Source organism: Panthera leo, chromosome C1, assembly GCF_018350215.1.
Source record: "Panthera leo isolate Ple1 chromosome C1, P.leo_Ple1_pat1.1, whole genome shotgun sequence".
NCBI classification, from domain to species: domain Eukaryota; kingdom Metazoa; phylum Chordata; class Mammalia; order Carnivora; family Felidae; genus Panthera; species Panthera leo.
This window is the reverse complement of record NC_056686.1, coordinates 217,424,706-217,446,382: the sequence shown is the minus strand read 5'-3', so window position 1 is coordinate 217,446,382 and position 21,677 is coordinate 217,424,706. Positions and strand designations below refer to the sequence as shown.

The following is a 21,677-nucleotide window of genomic DNA, read 5'->3' as shown; positions in this document are numbered from 1 at the left end:
TCTACAGTCAACAAGCTTTTCAAGTCCACGGACTCAATTTAGGCAGCAAAGAAAAACAACAAATTCCCAAAGTGGAAACTCTAAGTCAGTATTCTTTGACTACAATATTAAAAACTAGAAATTAGTAAGAAAAGGATAAATTAAAAAAAAAACCCAAAGTCTCTAGAAATGAAAGGGCATGCATATAACATTGAAGTCAAACAAGAACTTAATTCGATCAGAGACTATTAAGAAAACAATGGCGTGCTATGTGTAAAAATTAAGGGGATGGAGGCAAAACTAAATTATGAGAAAAATCCACTGTTGTAAACTATCTTATTACTACACAAAATGATATGAAAATACGTGAAGTCTCCAAATCAAGGCATTTTAAAATTTCATTTTATTATTATTATTATTTTAACATTTATTTTTGAGAGAGAGGGAGAGAGAGCACGAACAGGGAAGAAGGAGAGACAGAGGGAGACACAGAATCTGAAGCAGGCTCCAGGCTCCGAGCTGTCCGCACAGAGCCCGATGCAGCGCTCGAACCCACAAACCGTGACATCATGACCTGAGCCGAAGTGGGACGCTGAACCGACTGAGCCACCCAGGCGCCCAAGACATTTTTTAAAAGAACAACAAAATAAAACTTTCCAAAGGGCAAATAATTCAAATGCACTCATAATTGTTAAAAAGTAATATTTAGTGATATTTTAAGAAGTAAAACGAATACGTAAGTTCAATAGCTGATTCTTTAGAAAACAATGAAACCAGACATATCTCTGGATAATATAGTCTGAAAAAAAAAAAAAAAGAGAGAAAACATCAATGTACAAAACCACCGGAAGGAGATTACCCAAAGTATAGGAGAGTAACATACAAAAAAATGTATGTTAAAGTTTGGGAAATCCTTGAGTTGGCATGCTTTCTGGGAAACTACAAATGACCAAACAGAGACCTAAAAGATAGAAAGTCTGAGAAGAAGAATGAAAAATGTTATTAGAGAATTACTTCCACAAAAGGTGCTGGACTCAGGTAATTCTTTCAAATTCTCGAGATCACAGAGGCGGACGCTAGGTTCCCCAGTTCTTTTACAGGGTTAGCAAATCCTGATCCCAGTCCTCTTAAGACGGCCTGCCCACGTGCCCTGGAGCCACAGATGTCCTCTACGTTCACTTATCAATGACACAAAAGTACGACAGAGGATGTTTGCAGATTTAAGCCAGTCCTACAGAGCACCTTAAGGCCACGTTCATTTCGGGAATGCTTCAAACTTAGCATAAAATCACACTTCAACGTGTCCAAGGGACACGCGACCGTTCCAATACAAGCTGAGAAGGCATTTGATAAGACTCAACATTCGCTTCTGATGAAAAAGAAACCACCTTGTAAACCTTGACAAACAGGTTCTTTTCTCAAGGTGATAAAAACCTCCCCAAACCGAGGGCACACATCGTATGATTGGAACCCTAGGGGCGTTTTCATCACAGGCAGGAATCCTTTCCTTCATTCTTAACTGGTCAGGCCTGTCTTCTCCCTTGTGGTTTCCGCCTTTCGTGTTGGGGGCCCCCACCCAAGACTTCGAAGTCACGTGGAGCCTTTCCGAAGCAGGGAGGGGCTGGGGCCACTTCCTCTGGTGACAGAAAGCCACGCGGTGACCCGGCCTGCCCTAGGCTGCGCCAGGCGTGGAGTGAGGATGCCAGGCCAGCTCGTCTCTACAAGGGGCCTCCGACCACGGACAGGAGGGGCCAGCGGCCTTGGCGGTGGCTAAGCAAGTCCTCGTGCTGTACTTTTCCCGCAGACCCACATACGAGCCAGCTGGGAGGCCGGCCTTCCGGCCCGGAGGAAGCACAGGACGGGGCATCTTTTGTTTTTCTTGCCGCTGTGGGGACGCAGAAGGACGTCTTGGTCACTGATTTAAAACATTTCACTGGCACCAGCCTGGGAACGTGTGCTGGGCTGGGGGTGGGGGTGGTGGGGGGGTTGCTGAGTCAACGGAGCCCCTGGAACTCACTCCGCACGCCTGGGGTTTGCAGCCGGAGGCGGGAAGGTGGATGCTAGACCATCGAGCCCTCCCTCGGCCAGTTAGCTCAGACAGATCCGAGCAAACCAGGCCAGACCAACGAGGCCAAGCGCTAGAAGTCGTGCCTCCCTGCTGGCCCAGGGCTGACCCGCCAGGGTGCTCGGACACAGAAGGCTTTGACGTTAGCGGCTACCGTTGCACGCAAATGCGTACCTTGAGATGAATTTTTCCGAGGCTCCTACGACAGTGTAACTCCTTAGTAGAACAGGGACCCCGCCCATGTTGGCAAACGCATCACCCTAGGGGGCACAGGGGACCGGCAGTGCCATCACTGCCCGAGACTCACAGCACGCCGCGTGCCCACGCTGTGAGGTTTGCAGCAACGCTCCGGTCCACACAGCACGCAAACGCCTCGACAGGCTGCCCAGGAAAGCCCGCTGCACGGTGGAGGGAAATCCCACGTCACATCTCCGATGCCAGCTCCCTGGCTAAACCGAACCCCCCTGACCAGCGGGCACTGGCTGAGCCAGGTGGACAGATGCCATTTTCTCAGGAAAGAAAGAACAGGACTGAGCAGAGAACAAAGAGCCTCGGGAGGGTTCCAGGGAAGAGGGGGACACATGGAAACCGGCCGGGGTTTTCTCTGCTGGCTACGAGGCAACAGTTTTCCAGAAATACCCGCGGCCCATCCAGGGCGTGCGTCAGCAGACGGGGCTCGGGGGGGATGCCTGGAAGGACCCCGCCGCTCTTGGGCTGTGGAAAACAAGACACGGGACAGCCCTCTGTGGCTTCCTCTGGCCACCGCTCCGCCTTCCCACCCCGCTGGGCTCTGGGCTTCTCTTCTCCTGGCCTGAAGCCTGGCTCTCCCCTCCCCCAAGACACCCCACGATGGGGAAGCGAAAGACAGGCTTCTGGGGGCATTTCACGTCAGTGCTCGGGCGTTGGCCTGGGAAGCTGCTGCACAGACAAGGCCCTGAGGGCATTTCCTCTGGAAGTGACCCCCCCCCCCCCCACTGCGTCCTGCACCCTCAGCCTTGGGAGCCTGGACCTGTCCCCTCTCACACCTTGTTTCTGTCTGCTTCTCCAGTCCCCCTTAGGAATGACCTGCTCCACGACCCCCCCCCCCCCCCCCCACCGGCGGGAGAGCATTTCATGGCTCCCCTTCTAGAGAGGAGAGGGCTTCTTTCAGCAGCCTGCTTCTACAGCAGCCTGGCAGGGGAGGTCCACGGCTGCCGTCCAGAAACCCCCTCTGTCTGGGGTCCCTGGCCCCCTGCCTATGGACTTGTATTTCCTCAAACCCAGGACTCGGGCCTGGCACTTTTGGGGTCCCTGCCCCGGCTGAGTCCTCTGGGTCTCGTGATGCTCCCTCCCTCTTTAGCCCCTTGCAGCTGCCTGCTCTCTGTGTCCCCGCTGGCCTGTGACCTCAGGAGGGCAGGGCAGCTCCTCTCGGCTCCCTGTGGAACCCTGCCCCCCGTGTGGGCGCACAGCAGGGCTCAGTGCCCAAGGCTGATGTGCCTGCAACTCTGCAGCCCTCACCGGGCCCCACCCGGAGCCCCGGTTCCTCAAATCTGGGCCAGGAGGGAGAGGAGGGTGCTGCCCCTTCCCGCCTGGGCCACCCTGGGCGGTCCTAAGTGGGACAGAGGAGCCCTGGGGGCCTCTGGGGATGCCTGCCTGGACACGGGGTCTGCAGCTGGGCCCAAGGTCCCCAAACACAAGGTCTCATGAGCACAGGCCCACGGTCCATACGTGCAGAGCCCTGTGTCCCCGTGCCAGCCCCACAGCCCACCCTTGGACCTGGAACCCAGAGGCTCACTTTGGGGGAGCAGCGGGAGACTCCCTGAGAAGATTCCGCAGCTTTGTATCCAGGCTGGTTGAGGCCACCTGGAAGCAACGTGTGTGGGCCACGTGGGGCCATGTGTGGAATGGGGAGGGGCACCCCTTCCTCCAGGCGGGTGTGGGGCTCGGCTCCCTTCAGGCTCCACCCCCACCAGGTGCCCCGTGAAGGATGCCACGCGCCAGGCCGCGGTGAGTCCTCAGGCAGGAGACGTGGTGTCCCTGAGCGGTGCCATCTGCATCTGGGAAGACGGCCCCAGGGCTGAGCTGGAGACCAGGGAGGCGACACACACGAGGGCCCCCCGCTCCCCTAGACCCATGGAGGGGGGACGTCACCAGTTAAGGCGACTGCTGTCGGTTGAGGGGACACCAGTGTCGGCAGACAGAGCTTCGCCCCACACCAGGCAGCTCTCGACCGAGCCCCCGTTTCCTGAGCTTGGCACCAGTCAGGCCGCAGCACGGCTCCAACATTCCCTCTGCTGGGTCTGCACACTGAGCACTAGCTACTCACCGGCCTGCAGAGAAGCGCCTGCGGCTCTAGGAGCGGGCCTGTGGGGGCTGCAGGTACCGTGTTGGGAGACGGGGCGCTGGGGACCCAGGGCTGCAGAGATGCACGGGGGGTGGGGGCGGGCGCTTCCTCTCCAGCTGTCCTGCTGTGGCCGGGCTGGTCAGCCTGTGCACAAGGGGCCGTGGGCTCCTGCCGGGAGCACGTGCTGCTGGGCCCCGGGGACAGTCTCGTCTCCCTGGGCGATGGGCACCCTGCAACTCAGGAGGCCACACGGGAGCCATCCAGGGAGCCGTGGGCATGCAGAACGGGGACCCTCTTAGGTGTGGGTGGACGCCCACACGTCCCCCAGAGCCGAGGGCAACACTCCACACGGGACTGCTGATGGCTGGGCTCTCTGCTCCGCACGGGACAGGAGGGACTAGGACATACATCCCATGTATGTCATCCCATCCGAGAAGCAGCTTTACGAGCCGGCGTTCCTATCCTCTCCTTAAAGACAGGCGCCGCCGAGGTGACCCGCGTGGGTGACCCGAGGTGGCAGTGAGGGAGGTGGCCCGGGGGTCTGACCCACGTCTGCCTGGCTCCTCCACGTAGGGAGCTGTCTCCCCTGCTCGCCCCCAGAAGCCCCTTTTGGGGAGGAGGCGTCCTGGCCACCCCATCCCCACCCGGGGCCTGCCTCCTCAGCCTCCCTCCTCCGCTCCTGTTCTGTGGCTCCGTGCCCGGCAGCTCCCGGTGCCTCTGCTCAAGCCAGGAGCAGGCAGAGGTTTCTAAATCCATTCCTGGCTCCGCGTGCAGACGGCTCTGGCACCAGACGCAGCGCCCCGGGGGCTGCCAGGGCAGGCTCCCCGCGGACAGGGCTCACGGGGCGGGCGAGGGCACTGGCCTCCTCGGAGAACAGGCTGGGGCAGGAACCGGGCTCCTGGGGCCGGCAGCTCAGAGAGATAGCTGTAGTTGTAAGATCCGACAGGCGTCTGAGAACTAGGGAGCTGTGGCTGGTCACTGAGCTGTGGCCCCTGGTGAGACCGGGGACCCCCGTGCAGACACCAGGTCTAGGAAGGTGAGGCTGCCGCTCGCACCCTTGCTGGGAGGTGGGTGTGTGCGTGTCCGAGTCCCAGGATTAGGCGGACAGCCGGGACGCTATATTTGGACACGAAACCCTGGGGCCATTATCCCTGTGAAGCCACGCGGGCCACTGGAGGGAAGGGCTCTTCTGTGCAGCCCACCCTGGTCCCGCTGCTCTCTGCCTGTCCTGCCCAAGAGACTCTGTCCCCCTGATGCCACTGGACTCCCCAGGGACCCTGCTCTGCCCTCCCCACAGGGGCCCCTGCAGCGGGCTCACCCCCACCCACACGCCCTACCCACTTGCTGCCTCGTCTAGGAGGCTCCGCCATCCGCACCCCTGCTGCCCCCATCCTACGGAGGTCGGAGGTCGCAGCTCAGGGCGACACCCACTGTAGGGGGCAGGGCAGGGCTGTCCACACAGGTGCTTCTCTGTGATTCAAAATCACCCTGGGAGACATACTCGGACCGTGGAGCAGCCCAGAACCCCAGGAGGACGGGAACACAGAGAAATAAATGTCACAGGACCTGCACCCCACCTGGCTTTCTGGAGGGGGTCTTTGACATTCCCCCGGCCTGCACCCAAAGAAACTGCCCGTCAGCCTGTGCCCCTGGGGGTCTTGGCTGCCCAGGGTCTGAGGGTATGTCTGGAAAGCTTCCCAGAGCCTCCCCGAGGGCGGTCCCTAATTCCAGGGGCCGTGGGTCCACATCCTGCCCGCCCCACGCCCTCCCTGCCCCCTCCCGGTCCCTGGGTCCAGCCACCTGCAAGCAGGCACTCTGGAAGGAAGAGGCCACACTTAACAAATCAGTAAAAATCCCTCTGCCTTCTCTGACCACATAATAAAAACCCAGAGACGACAGAACAAAAGCTATGCGAGCTTCAGAAAACAAGGCTGCTCATCACAGATCTATCCCCCCGCCAAGCTGTCACTCATGTAGAAAGAAAGCTCCGTAGAAATGTTTCGCTCCCGGGAATGGATTACTCATAAGGCTTTATTTCTAGGATTTGCTTCACATAGTCGCCTGAATTTAAAAGACACACGTGAAAGGGAACGAGCGGTTAAAAATAGTAAGACGTGTTTGACTTAACAGGCTATTTGCAGATGTCAGTAACCAAGACCTCTCAGACCAGCGTTATTACCGACAAAAGTCAGAACAACGCAGTGTAAAAAATAAAAGCAAAATAGAGGATAGGAAGGAAAAAGCAGGTTTTATTTTACTATTTTTTTAAATGTTTATTTTTAAGGGAGAGAGAGAGAGAGGGAGGGAGAGAGAGAGAGAGAGAGAGAGGGAGAGAGAGGGCATAAGCAGGGGAGGTGAAGACAGCTGGGGACAGAGGATCCAATGGGCTCTACACTGACAGCAGACAGCCTGATGCAGGGCTCGAACTCATGAACAGCGAGATCATGACCTGAGCAGAAGTCAGGTGCCTAACCAACTGAGCCACCCAGGTGCCCTGAAAAACCGGGTCTTAGAACATTAGTTCAAATCAAAGAAGAGAGAGAGACAGACACAAAGCGAAATTTGAGGAGGCCCAAAACCCAGGGATTCTGGTCCCTTCACCAAGGGGAGGCCAAAGCACGTGGTCTGACACGGTAAGAAAAGCGACACGTTATCAGAGGATCTGTGTTTCATTTCGTGGCTGGTTGAGTGAAAAAGAGTTTTCCAGTTGTCAACCTCACTTGAAAGAGAAAAGAAGAGACATTATGTTCTAACCATACTAAGAAAAAAGAAATCAGGGTGGAAATGTAAAAAATCAAGACAAAAAACGGCGTGCCTGAAGATCGAACAGAAAGGACAAATACGATGTCGTTTTCTCTGGTACAAGGCTTGTCGCTCTGTTATATGAAACTCTATAGAGTTTATATAACATATATAACTCTATGTTATATGAAAACGTAACATCCAGCAGTAAGCTGTTGGCAAGAGACGTAAGTCACACAGAACGACAAAGTTCGAGGAGCTGACAGACCAGTGCTTCTGTGCTAACACGAGGCAAAGGATAACGTAGAGCAAAAACTATCACGTGTGCCTAGAACTGTAACGGTGTTTCCCAGTCGATGGCAGCAGCAGGATAACGTGGAGTCTAAATGCTATGAAAGTAGAGCGAAAGATATGCATAAAAGCCTTCCAGAAAAGCGAAATGGAAACAATGCCGACACGATTAGGATTGAAGAATCCACTACTGCATTATCATATGCAAAAAGTTCAGGGGCGCCTGGGTGGCTCAGTCGGTTAAGCATCCCACTCTTGAGCTCCGCTCAGGTCATGATCTCGTGGTTCGTGAGTTCAAGACCCGAGATACGCTCTGCACTGTCAACATGGAACCTGCTTGGGATTCTCTCTCTCCCTCTCTCTCTGCCCCTTCCACCCCCCCCACCCCCAAAAATAAACAAGTAAACATAAAAAAAAGTTCAGAGGGGCACCTGGGTGGCTCAGTTGGTTAAGTGACCGACTTCGGCTCAGGTCATGATCTCGCAGTTCGCGGGTTCAAGCCCCGCGTCGGGCTCTGTGCTGACAGCTCGGAGCTTGGAGCCTGCTTCGGATTCTGTGTCTCCCTCTCTCTCTCTGCCCCTCCCCCACTCACGCTCTGTCTCTCAAAAACAAACATTAAATTTTTTTTAAAGTTCAGAAACCTGTAAAGAAGCTGCATAGCACGACAGTGCAGCATTAATCACTGCTTCGGAGGGGGGGATGAAATAGAAAGAACAGAACGTTTTCATTTTCAAGTTTTGGTGGTGTGTTTACAGAAGGTCTTAGTGGGAGAGATCTGAGAGAAAATCTCAACAAAAACACAAAGTAGAAACTATTCACTCTGTGTGCTATAACTCTATCAAGAGAAGAAGAGCTTAAGAACCAAATGGAAATGCAACATTTGAGAATTAAAATACACCTGCCTAAAGAAAAAACTGAAGGAGAAAGTCAAGAAAGACAATAACCGTGTGGTAAGAAAATACAACGAGAAAACAGACATCTCAAAACCTGCAGAAAGTGGTGAAGAAGGTCCCGAGGGAGAAACAACATGGTCTTAAATGCCTTTATTATGTTAAAAAAAAAAAGGGGGGGGGGTGAGAAAAAATGATGTCGTCAGCATCTAAATTCTACCTCGCGAAAGAAGCAAATATTTTTCTGAAAAGGTAAAAAGAGGGGAAGGCAAATGATAAAAGTGAAAGCCAAACATTTTTAAAAGACATTTCAATGCAAGACATAGTCTGTTTTCTAAAGACCTATAATAATGAACACAAAAAAAGTGGGCTTTCTCGGGGCCCCTGGGTGGCTCAGTCGGTTAAGTGTCTGACTCTTGGTTTCAGCTCAGGTCATGATCTCACCGTCTGTGAGTTCGAGCCCTGCATCGGGCTCCGTGCTGACACTGTGGAGACTGCTTGGGATTCTCTCTCCTTCTCTCTCTCTGCACCTCCCCCAGCTCTTTCCCTCTCTCTCAAAATAAATAAATAAACGTTAAAAAAGAAGTGAGCCGGGGCACCTGGGTGTCTCTGTCGGTTAAGTGTCCGACTTCGGCTCAGGTCACGATCTCGCGGTTCGCGAATTCGAGCCCCACATCGGGCCCTGTGCTGACAGCTCGGAGCCTGGAGCCTGTTTCAGATTCTGTGTCTCCCTCTCTCTCTGCCCCTCCCCCGCTTGCACTCTGTCTCTCTCTGTCTCAAAAATAAATAAACATTAAAAAAAAAATTTAAAAGACGGCACAGGAAGGTAGTGAACAGTCTGACTAGGCCTGCTGCTGTGTTCTTCAGGACACAGGGCCCCCGAGACGCTCCTCATGGGCAGGATTCCTGCAGACAGCACCTCCCTAGCTGTCTGGCTGGTGCCTGGCCATCTCACCTAGAACCTCAATGTGACTTCTTACGGAATCTGGCAAAATGGTTCTTTAGTTCTCTTGGAAAAATAGGCAGAGAACGCATCAAAGAAAGCAGAAGGTAATGTGAAATACAACGAGAATGAACACACAAAGAGAGAATGAGGTCTTCTAAATTGTAGAAAATATTGTAGGGCCATGGCGATCGAAGGGGGGTGGATGGCCCCAAGACATACATAAATATTAACTGAGGGGCGCCTGGGTGGCTCAGTCGGTTAAGTGTCGGACCAGCTCAGGTCATGATCTCACCATTCGTGAGTTTGAGCCCTACGTCCGGCTCTGTGCTGACAGCTCAGAGCCTGGAGCCTGCTTCGGATTCTGTGTACCCCCCCCCCCCCGCCCCTCCCCCATTCATTCTCTCTCTCTCTCTTAAAAATAAGCATTAAAATTTTTTGTAGAACATTAACTGAAATTACTCTAATGCACACAAGAACATACTAAGTATTAAATCAAGCATAACCAAACTATGGAGGTAGGCAACATTATTTAACAAATTATGTTAGCCTAATCGAGGTAGGGAGGAAGTAAATTTTATTCATGTCTTAATGTAACTACTTAGCGTGTTTAAGAAGATAAATGTTATTTCAAAACACATAATGACTAAACAGAAACAGATCATAATACCGTGGCCATGTGACTCCCTTGGAATTGCGACAATTGAATTTCTGCAACAGACAGGACTGTGCCTGAATTCCAGACCTCTGGGGAGCGAGCGAGGGCACACACGTGAACTGCATAACTAAATCAAACACGGGAGACAAGCGTCACCAAAATAAACACAAGCGAAACTTGAAGAAAAGATGATTAGGACAAAAATGACACACAGCTGACCTCTACCATGTTCGAGAGTTTGCAAAATCAGACTTAAAAGACTCCCAATGACTCAAAAGGTAAGTAGCAAAGATTATGGTCAGATGATCTGCACCTGAGAAAAAACAAATTGCAAAACAACTCTAGAAGAATCACTTCGCCTTCCCAACGGCCAAAGGCGGGCAAATGGGACAAGAGGAAATCTCACGTACACCTGCCAACAGAAAATCTGTGCAAACTCAGGGCTCATGAGAATGTGAGGAAACGCCTTCATATGCGGCTGGTAACAGAAAGGAGTACAATTCCTTCAAAGGGCAACGGGGCAAAACCTATGAGAACCACAGAACGTCCACGGCACGTAAGTCCATTTGCAAGAATTCTTAAGTTAGTTCAAAACAGAAGGCCGTATGTACCAAAGCTCTCACAGCCGCATCATTAAAGATCGCAAAGACCTGGTAAAGGCTCAACAGACTTGGGGTGGGAACACCAGGGCGTGTTAACTTGGCCTTCTGGCCACTAAGCGAGGCCACGTCCACCTGGCCCGGGCAGTGAGGGTACACTCACCTTCTCTTGCTACTCAAAAAGAGTGTTTCTTTCTTTCTTTTTTTTTTATTAAAAAATTTTTTTTAAATGTTTATTTATTTTTGAGAGAGAGGGACAGAGTGTGAGCGGGGGTGGGGCAGAAAGAGAGAGGGAGACACAGAATCCGAAGCAGGCTCCAGGATCTGAGCCATCAGCACAGAGCCCGACGCAGGGCTCGAACTCACGAATCATGAGATCATGACCTGAGCTGAAGTCGGATGCTCAACTGACTGAGCCACCCAGGCGTCCCATTTTTTTTTTAAATGTTCATTTGTTTTTGGGGTGCCTGCGTGGCTCAGTCGGTTGAGCGTCCGACTTCGGTTCAGGCCATGATCTCACGGTTTGTGAGTTTGAGCCCCGTGTCGGGCTCTGTGCTGACAGTTCAGAGCCTGGAGCCTGTTTCGGATTCTGCGTCTCCCTCTCTGTTTCTGCCCCTCCCCTGCTCATGCTCTGTCTCTCTCTTTGACAAAAATACGTGAAAAAAAACCATTAAAAAATATTTACTTTTGAGAGAGACAGAGAGAGAGCAGGGGAGGGGCAGAAAGAGAGAGAGAGAGAGAGAGAGAGAGAGAGATCGAGATCTAAAGCAGGCTCGCACTGACAGCAGTGAGCCCGATACGGAGTTTGTGAGATCTGTGAGATCTCGACCTGGAAGATCATGATGAACTGATCTCGAACTGTGAGATCTTGACCTGAGCCAAAGTCAGAGGCTCCACTGACTGCCACCCAGGTGCCCCAAAAGGGGTGTGTTTTTAAGAAAGTGAGTCCTCCGTTTTTTAGCTGGGAGAAGAGGGAACTCAGACCTAAGAGGCACCTTTCCCAGAGTGGGAGCCACGGGGGCATCCTGTGCATAAGCGTCCAGGGCTGAAGTCCTGTGAGCCCTGGGGGAGGTTGTCCTCAAAATCTGCCCGGAGAAGGAGGGCTGCCGCCTGGTGCCACAGCTCCCCGGAGGCCCCCACAGTGGTCTGAGCGTCACTGGCCCCAAGCCAGATGTCCACCAACACAATGACTGATGAATGGCTGGGTCCTGGGAGACCCTGGAAGCAGGGTGAGCACTGGGTTGAGGGTCGGCAGTAGGAGGGGACATCTGCTGTGACACCCACTGTGCTGCACCCCTACCTCTCATCACTCTCACCACGCGCACCCTGCCCCTCAGTGTAGACGGCCCTGGGGGGGCCGCCTGTGAGCGGGCTCCGGGGAGCCCTGTGTGAGCGAGCCTGGCCCCCCGGCCCCGGACAGCAGACTCCTGTCTGCACAGCCCGGACGTGTCTGGGGTTTTCCTGGCCGTGGGGAAGTGGGGAGTCACAGCAGCGTGTCCAAGGCGGAGGCGGGGGTGGAAGGGATATGGCCACAAGTTCCCGTCACCAGGACACGTCCCACCTGCCCGCTCCGCTCACAGCCAGGATCTGCTTAGTGTTGCCCGGCCGCTGACCTTTCACACTGACACACAGGCCTGACTTCATCCCAGACACGTGTCCGGGGAAGCATCTGTGCCCTCTCCCGGGGCCAGAAGGACTCGGGCGGTGGACATGAAGGGAAGCCGAGGACGGTGCCGTGGCCCCTGGGTGTGGCCAGCGGAAGCTCCTGGCTTCCCCCCACCGCAAGGGGGATTGCCTGGCTTGTGGCCTCTGCAGACACATTTTTCCAGGAGCTTTCTCAAGCAGGAAGTGGGGTTCCTCCTTCCCACTCCCCCAAACCTCCAGGCCAACAGGTGGACAGGCACAGGCCCTCTGACACCGTCACGAGAACCCTCCACGAGGCAGGCACACGGTTGAGGCAGCTCCGGACCGAAATGCTGCCGCTGTCCGTGAGGGCTCCCCGCCCCCCCAAGTGAAGACAATTCCTCTGGCTGCCGGGAGATGATGCGGCTGGGACAGGGTGGGGCTGCGAGCCACCTGAGGATCTCCCCCGAGCGTGTCCCTATGACACTTCGTGTCCTTATGACCCCTCTCCCGCATCTGCCTGCCCAGGGCTGGCTCTGCAGGCATGGTGGAGGACAGTGGATTTCCAGACCTTTCCGCCCCCTTACCGTGCTCTTCTATGGGCACAGATCTGGGCGCACAAAGCCCGAGACAAATCCTTCCTTCTCCAGTACACCCTGCTCCCACAGCACTGGTCCCACTGGCCCGGCCCTCCGTCTGCTCCCCCAGGACCGGCAGCTGAGCGCCTGACCCAGGGTAGAAGGGCCTGGCAGGCCTCTGCCTCCCTCCCCCCCAGAAAGGCCCCCTTGTTGCTGCTGTGGGGTCGTGCACACGGTATTCCCCCCCGCCCCCAGCAGCTCTGCTAAGACGCCCACCTAGGTGGGGGCCTGAGGAGCTGTCTTTGAACAGGGTGGACAAAAAGGGTTCCCCCCCTTTCCTCTGCCCACCCGGCAAACTGAGTCCCGTCATGCCTCCCTGTCACAGCCTGGGCCTAACAAATTCCAGGGGTGGCGCTGGGAGCTCCGGGCCCAGCTTGGGCGGGGGGTCCTTGGTCCTTCCCTTCTGCTGCTGACACCAGCAACACGAGAACGTCCCACCCTCCACGGCCGGGCACCAAGAAGGCTGGAGGGGAAGGTACCCGGCAAGCAGCTCAGAGGTGCGCAGAGCTGTGACGGACCACGGCACACACCCTGGCCCAAGTGCGCCCTGGAAAGCTGCGCCTGCACCTCTTGCCCGGCTGAGGCCCGGCCGGGCAGCAGGAGGCAGGGCCTCGGCAGAACCAGCCTCTGCAGGGCGAGCCGGGGCACGCAGGCCTCCGGAAGTCAGGATTCCAGCGCCCGGGCTGGAGACACCTGAAGGACTCCCCCCACCCAGGCGGCCAGAGGGGTGGGGGATGGGCACCTGTGCCGGGGCCTCTGGGGGCCAGGGCAGGCGCGCGGCCCCACAGACCCCCGAGGGAACTGGATGGAGCCCCGGGAGCTCCCAGTGGGTGGGACGCAGGTTCTGGAGAACGGCCTGCCGAGCGCCCGCGGCATGGCCCATCCAGGCCTTGGCGAGAGGGGCCGAGCGCAACCAGAATCCCTCAGAGGACACCAGCCACTGCCCCAGAGAGACCTCTGTGATTTCAGAAAGATGCCTCCCTTTCAGTTCCTGTTGCAATTCAAAACTAAAGCAGCTGTCCTGATATCACTGCTGAGTCCTGAAGAATTTCCTGCCTCGGCGATTTTAAGGGAGCCGCAAAGAAGGCCCTTTGTTCCAGAGGCACAGAGGGAACGGCAGCCGCCCTGGGAGAGACCCCGCGGTGGGTCAAGGGCCCTGTCCGGGGACTGGAGTCCCTAGGCGGGGTGCCCATGGCAGAATCCCCAGCACTGGCCGGGGACACACGTATTCTGTGTCCTTTGCTTAACACACCGGGCCACTCCCCACTTGGCAGGGCTGGGGACCCCTCCTCGGAACTGGCCAGTGGGCCCTCTGTGCCCAGCGCAGGGTCAGCACGGCGGGGAGGGATTCCCCAGGGAGGCGGGCCGGGGAGATCGCGTGTGCTGAGGCGACCCAGATGGCATTTATAAATCCACACGCTTCGGGGCAGGCACAGGAGGGGCGCCTGGACGGGTATGAGGGTGAGGTTGGTTCTCTGATGAAAGATCATGGAAGTTGCTACACCTGTTTCTCTGACATCTTTCCTGTGAACACCGTGATGCCTCAGAGGGGGGCAGAGGACAGGGCTCCCGGCCTCCCGAAGCCACCAGCAGTTTTTGTCTTGGGGGGTGGGGGGGCGGAAATCCCACATGCGGGGACTTTAAAAACAACCAGTTTCTACTTGAGTTCCTCATGTTGGAGATTCTTCTCCTTCTCTGTTCCGCTCTTTCTCTCCCTCCCCAAAACCCACAGGAACCTCTCTGGAAATGAGAGTTTCTGATGACACATTTTCCCATGTTCTCTGTAGCTCCCCAAATTAGATTATCTTCCCAGTTAATGCTCTAAATTACATTTCCACTGGCAGACCGGGCCTGCAGTTTAATGAGCTGGCCCCTGGGAATCACGGGCTGGGCCCGCCCTGCGGAGCCCATCTGCCCTGAGTGGGCCTGGTGCGGGGACAGGTCAGACACCAGGGGAGCCTGAAAAATCCCGAGCATCTCCAAACAAAGGACTCAGGAGCAGCCCCAAGCCAAGCTCCCACTGGAGGAGCGGGGGTCGGCGTCCGGGGTCATGGACCCATTTACGTGCAGAACCATGCTGGACAGCCCTGGTCCCAGGGTCAGCTCCATGCTGAAACAAAGCAGACCCACAATTCCACAGCAGGTCACTGTCCTCTTATTGGAGTGTGGCCTGAGTGCTCTTGTGAGCCCTTCGCTTTTCTTAAGAAGTTTCTATCTCTGAGCCAAGAGGCACAGTGCTGCTGAGAAGTACTTTGGAAATAACCCAGTGTTTCCATCTAAGGTCCTAAGTGAAGCAGGGTTGAGGTGGAGCTGGGAGCCTGGGAGCCAGAGCGCCAGCCAGCACGAGCCGGCCCCCCGTGTGCCCGCAGGGGGCCTTCTCCACGTCTCTCTGGACCCTGCATGCTGGGGAAGCCTGCCTCTCTCGCATTTGTCACCTGGTGGGAAGGCACGTGTCCTCGGCAGCTGCTTTAAACCCTGACTTCAGAGTAGAATCCAGAACTTCCCTCTGCCGGATCACAGTCACCTGTGGGCCCAGCCCAGTTGCTACGACAGCCATGACCTCAGGCAGCAGGCACTGGGGACCTCTGGCCTCCTGACTTTAGGGGTGTCCACCCCCAGCTTTAGGCTGGGCCTGGATCCCAGGCCCAGAGACCGCCCGGTTCTGCCGCTTTGATCCCACCGACATCGCCAGCTGCGCTTGGCTGAGGGAGGGGTCTTTCCCCGCACCTGCCCCTTTGTCCCACACCTGCCTGGCCTGCAGCCCTCCAGCCTGGGCTGGGAGAATTCCCTGGGACCAGCCTGTCGTCTGGCTCTCCGCCTGTGGGCCCTCCACCTCGGGGTCCTGCTTGTCTGCTGGCCACTGTGTTTCTTCATGCTGATGGCTCTCCGGCCCGTACATGCAGCTCTCCCACTCCCGGCCGTGCCCGGTCTTCTCTCTGGGTCCTTCCTCTCATCTCCACCCAATCATTCGGACAAGCCTGCCTGCCCCAGACCTCTGCGGCTCCAGGGGACTCTGGAAAGTCTGCCCTTGGCTCGAGAACCAGACTTGGTGTCCCACTGCAGACGGACCTCACCAGGCCCCCTGGATGCTGGCAGGGGCTCAGATGGCCACGAAAGGCCGTCATTCACCCGCTCCCCCTGCCCACTTCTGTGAAGACAGAGCATCGCCACACCACCCTTGAGAACCAGGAGTGGGCCATCTCGTGCCCCTGGGGAGAGTCAAGAGCTGAGACTCCGGACCCCAAGAGACCTTGCCAGCTGTGACCCTGGGCAGACAGAGTGGGGATTACAAGTGTTCTGCCCTCCCGCGGCTGCTGCTTACTTCCGTGAGACGACACGTGTTAACCGATTAACACGGCGCCCAGCACACCGTAGGTGCTTAACAAACACTAGCTGTAACAATGTGGTAAGTGAGCAGTCGGTAGGCAGTGAAGTCCCATTGGCGGTTCTGGAGAAGAAACTGATGTCGCACAGGCAGGCAATAGGAAGAAGGTTTGACACGGACTGTTTATGAAGGTGTAAAGCGTAGAGGGGCATTACATAGAACAAAGTGGCATCTCCACTCACTGGGGGCAAAGGCGGGCTCACTAATAAACGGGACAACTGGGCAGCTCATCTGGAGAAAGACAGAATTCGCTTGTGGTTCGCCGCAGAATACAGTCCAGATGGCTCAGCGACTGAAGAGAAAACACGGGGCATTCCTCTCGAACCTCAGTGTGGGGAAAGGCTTCCCAGCCGTGACTCAGACCCAGGGGTGATAAAACACTGACGCACACAGCTGGATGGGAACAAGATGACGGGGCAGCAGCGACATGGGAAACAGAGTCAGAAGACAGCTAACAGGCGGGGAGAACACATCTCACGTGTGTTGCAGACAACGGTCCTAATGTCTCTTCTAACATAGAGAACTCTTCAGGGGCGCCCGGCTGGCTCTTGGTCTTGGGGTCGTGAGTTCGAGCCCCACGCTGGGCATAGAATTTACTTAAAAGTAAATCCATTTAATAAAATAAAGTAATTCTTTACAAAGGACCAGAAACTGGGAAAGGACACGAACAAGCATTCACAGAAAAGATCGATGAACGGCCCTTAAACTTCCAGAAGGTGAACTCGTCGCTGGAGGAAGGCGACAGCGTCTCTCGCGGATCGGGTGGGGAGGACGCAGGCCTGACCACGCAGGGCGCCGGCCGGTGGCGGGGAAGCTCCCTCACACACCGCCAGTGGGGACGCCGAGGCCGCAGCCCCTCTGGGGGGACACGGGCAGTGCCTCCCAAAATGTGCTCTTGCCTCGGACCCCGTGGTTCTGATGCCAGGCAACCACCCTGGAGGTACAGCTCCAGCAGCAAGAAGGTGCAGGTGCTCGAGACTGTGCCCTTCCACGCTATCTGAAATCGGAAAATACCGGGGACACCAAACGCCTCTCCACAGGAAAGTGCTTGGAAGACGAGGCGAGGCAGGGCGCCCGGGCGGCTTCGTCGGTTGAGCGTCTGACTCTCGCTCTCGGCCCAGGTCACCATCTCACGGCTCGTGGGTTCGAGCCCCACGTCGGGCTCTGCGCTGACAGTGCAGACTCTGCTTGGGATTCTCTCTCTCCCTCTCTGTCTGCCCCTCCCCAACTCGTGCATGCACGCCCTCTCTCTCAAAATATTATCCAGCTGTAAAAATGAGTGAGGGAGTTCTCCATGCACTGGTAAGAATTAATTTCCAGTATACGCTGTTAGGTTAAAAAGAAAAAAAAGGAAACAAAACCAAAGTGCAAAAAAAATATCTATAGTAAAATACACTCCACGTAAGAAAGGATGCGAGAGAAAAATTCGTATACCGGCTGACCTGTGCAAAAGAAATACAAGGAGGACGCAGAAACGAGAGAGACTGGTCGCCCACGGGGAGTGGGTGGCGGTGGGTGGGCGTAATGGGCCAGAGTCTGGATGAGGGGAGACGACGCTTCTCTGAACCCACCTTTGAGAACAGCTGTGACACAGAGCACAGTGTGACGGTCGGTTTTGTGTCAGCCTGGCCGGGGGACACCCCCCGGTTATTCAATCTCACACCAATCTGGCCATTGCTGGGGAATTTCGGAGACCTGCTTCCCATGCATTGGCTTTAAGGAGGTCATCCCTGATAATGTGGGGGGGCCTCATCCGGTCAGTTGAAAGGCCTTACGTTGGGGCAAGTTAAGAAACTCTGCCCCCCCAGGGCTACAGCATCAGTTGTGCTGGCCTGGCCTGCAGATTTTGGACTTGCCAGACCCTCCCCCCTCCCCAGTCGCATAAACCATAAACCGATTCCTTGAAATCAATACTGTTATTACAGTAACAATATATAAATATCGTTGTTATTCAGCCTTCCCCCCACGGAGGCTCCAGGAGACCTCACCCATGTTTTCTCTCAGGGCTTGTAAGGTCTCCCTGGTTACACGTGAATTCCTGACATGAGAGAGAGAGAGAGAGAGAGAGAGAGAGAGAGAGAGAGAGTGTGTGTGTGTGTGTGTGTATCTTGGCTTCTAAACGACATTCTTTTTTCTTTTTAACAAGTTCCATAGTTTGGGTTTTTTTTTAAACCTTTTTTTAATGTTTTTATTTATTATTTTTGGGAGACAGAGACAGAGCACGAGTGGGGGAGGGGCAGAGAGAGAGGGAGACACAGAATCCGAAGCAGGCTCCAGGCTCCGAGCTGTCAGCACAGAGCCCGACGCTGGGCTCAAACCCACTGACTGCGAGATCATGAGCTGAGCTGAAGTTGATACTTAACTGCCTGAGCCACCCAGGCACCCCTAAATGACATTCTTTTTTTTTTTTCCACATTTATTTATTTTTGAAAGACAGAGCACAAATCGGGGAGGGGCAGAGAGAGAATGAGACAGAATCCGAAGCCGGCTCCAGACTCTGAGCTGTTGGCACAGAGCCCAACGCGGGGTTCGAACTCACAAAACCGTGAGATCATGACCCGAGCCGAAGTTGGGCGCTCAACCGACTGAGCCCCCCAGGCGCCCCTAAACAACATTCTTTAATAAAAGAAACCAGGGCTTCCTTGAAGAAACCGCTGCTTCTGGGGAGTGGGGAAGGGGGCAGAAAACGTATATGATGATCCTGGAAAATCTTGGGGTACCAGAAAGTAAGGAGGTGCTCAAAGAAGGATGGGCAGGAGGGTGCGTCAGAAGGACACAAAAGCCAGTCTGATGTTGCTCCAAAGGCCTCGCTGGGACCATTTAAGGCCCCTTGTGCTTACCTCGGACCCCCCCGGATAATCCGGGATAATCTCCCCACTCAAAGTCACCTGCTCAGCAACCTTAGTTCCATCTGTAATCTACCTCCCCTTTGCCATGTGACGTTGTGTGTACTAGGTTCCAGGGACTAGGACTCGGACCTCTCTCCAGGCTCTTATCTTGCTGACCACAGACCCGGGCCGGCAGGCCTCAGCTGACGTGCTGACATAGCGTTCCCATGAGACCTTCTGCTTCCAGCTCCCTCAAAGATCTTGATTTTCTTTTTAAATAAAAGAATGTCCTGGGGCGCCCGGATGGCTCCGTCGGTTAAGTGTCTGACTCTTGATCTCAGCTCAGGTCATGATCTCACACTTTGTGAGTTCAAGCCCTGTGTTGGGCTGTGTGCTGACAGTGTGGAGCCTGCTTGGGACTCTCTCTCTCTCTGCCCCTTCCCTGTTTGCTCTCTATCTCTAAATAAATAAATAGATAGATAGATAGATAAATAATAGATAAATAGATAAATAAATAAACAAATAAACTTAAAATGTCCTAGCAACGTCACCCTCAGCCCTGCCTCTATTCCCTTTTTGTTTTACCCCGCGGCTCGAAGGATGGAAAACTTTCTTTGGCCTGACTGATCGTTACTCCCGTCTGTATCCAGAGAGCTACTGGGGACTGCCTGTGGTGGCTCCCACTTCTAAGACCACGTCACCCCTGCTTCTTTGGGAACACCACTCGCGTTACCCGTCGGCTGCTGGGCCACCCGTGTGCAGGCCATCCACACCAATCCGTGGTCACTTACTCAAGATAAGCGGGGAGAGTGCTTTTCTTTGGGGACCCCACTGTGTCCTCCCTGAATCGTATTAACGTGCCATCTTTAATTTAAACACAAATCCCTCTGCTGAGGCAGAAGGCCAATTAGCCGAAAGCACAGGCTGTTCTGATGCTAGCACCTGCCTCCTCCATCATGCTCAAGTTCTGGCTCCTGGTCCAGAACACCAAGAGCCTGGGCCCCCGGTGGGGAGAGCCCCCGACCCCACTGAGGAATGCCTGGGGCCCTGGATAAACCCAGCGAGGCGGGAAGAAGGGCCCTTTGGCAGGAAAACCGAAGTCACAAAGGGGAAGGGGCAAATTGTCAGCTGTCTTCGGTGGGGGTTCACAGGTCATGAAGGGTCGATGAAGCTCGGAGCCCCAAACAGGGTGGGAATAACAGCCTCAGCCTGACCACGGGACCGAGGGAACCAGCGGAGCCATCCCTGCAAGCTGGGGCTCCTGCCACCGAGACTCAGCCCCCGGCCACTAGACGGTGCTCTCTGTTGTCCCCCGCACGCCTGCACGTGGATGGGCCACGAGCGTCTCAGCTAGACATGGCCCAGACGGAACCCTCCCTCCCGGAGCTCCCTCTGTACAAGGCCCACCATCCGTCCCGGCCCCGGGTCATTGTGGACACGGCCTCCTCCCGCCCCCACTCGCTTATCGCTGGCGCCCTCCTTCGCCCACGGCCACATTCCGCCACCATAGACTTTGGCGAAGAACCCCTCACCGCGGCCGCGAGCGGGCTCCCTGCACCAGACCCTGTGGCTCCCGCCCCAGCCACGTCCCTCCCGCCAGGGGCCACACGACACTCACTTGACGGTCTCGCCCCAGTCGCACCACAGCGTCTTCCCGATGGCCTCCATGTCCACCTGGAACTGGGTGAGGCAGAGCTCCTGGAGGAGAGCGCCAGAGTTGGCGTCCTGGCAGGCCGTGGCCATGAGGAGGTGATGCACTGCAACGAAGGGCCCAGGGGACTGTCAGCCTCTCTGGGACCCACCCACCCTCCCCTGCCTTCCCTGCACACCCTCCCCCGCCTCCCCCCCCACCACACACCCTCCCCTGCCTTCCCTGCACACCCTCCCCTGCCTACCCCCCCCATACCCTCCCCTGCCTCCCCCACCCACCGCACACCCTCCCCTGCTTTCCCCCTCACCCTCCCCCGCCTCCCCCCCCCACCACACACCCTCCCCTGCCTTCCCTGCACACCCTCCCCTGCCTACCCCCCCATACTCTCCCCTGCCTTCCCTGCCCACTCTCCCCTGCCTCCCCCCTACACCCTCCCCTGCCTACCCCCCCATACCCTCCCCTGCCTCCCCCACCCACCACACACCCTCCCCTGCTTCCCCCTCACCCTCCCCTGCCTCCCCCCCACCGCACACCCTCCCCTGCCTTCCCTGCACACTCTCCCCTGCCTACCCCCCCATACCCTCCCTTGCCTTCCCTGCACACCCTCCCCTGCCTACCCCCCATACCCTCCCCTGCCTTCCCCCTCACCCTCCCCTGTCTCCCCCCCCACCACACACCCTCCCCTACCTTCCCTATACACCCTCCCCTGCCTACCCCCCCATACCCTCCCCTGCCTTCCCCCCCACCACACACCCTCCCCTGCCTCCCCCTCCCCCCATACCCTCCCCTGCCTTCCTCCTCCCCCTCCCCTGCCTCCCCCTCCCCCTCAGCTGACCACGGGGACCGAGGGAACTAGGTTCCAGGTTCCAGATCCTAGGTTCCCTGCCTTCCCCCCTCCCCCTCCCCTCCCTCCCCCCCCACACCGCACACCCTCCCCTGCCTCCCCCCATACCCTCCCCTGCCTCCCCCGCCACATCCTCCCCTGTCTTCCCTGCACACCCATCCCAGAACCCGCTTCCACATAATCCCTGGAGAGGGAGCCTGTGGCTCATCCATCACCGC

At 56.1% G+C, this 21,677-nt stretch overlaps 1 protein-coding gene across 3 annotated transcripts in view; it reads right to left on the bottom strand.

The window, feature by feature from the left end:
- The window catches only part of RAMP1 (receptor activity modifying protein 1), a 54,228-nt gene that overhangs the window by 15,489 nt on the left and 17,062 nt on the right, over positions 1-21,677 (bottom strand). For all 3 annotated transcript variants that reach the window (XM_042950709.1, XM_042950708.1, XM_042950710.1), the window contains exon 2: positions 20,583-20,721. In XM_042950709.1, coding sequence (XP_042806643.1) covers positions 20,583-20,721 — 139 coding nt within the window. The remainder of the gene's footprint in view (positions 1-20,582; positions 20,722-21,677) is intronic.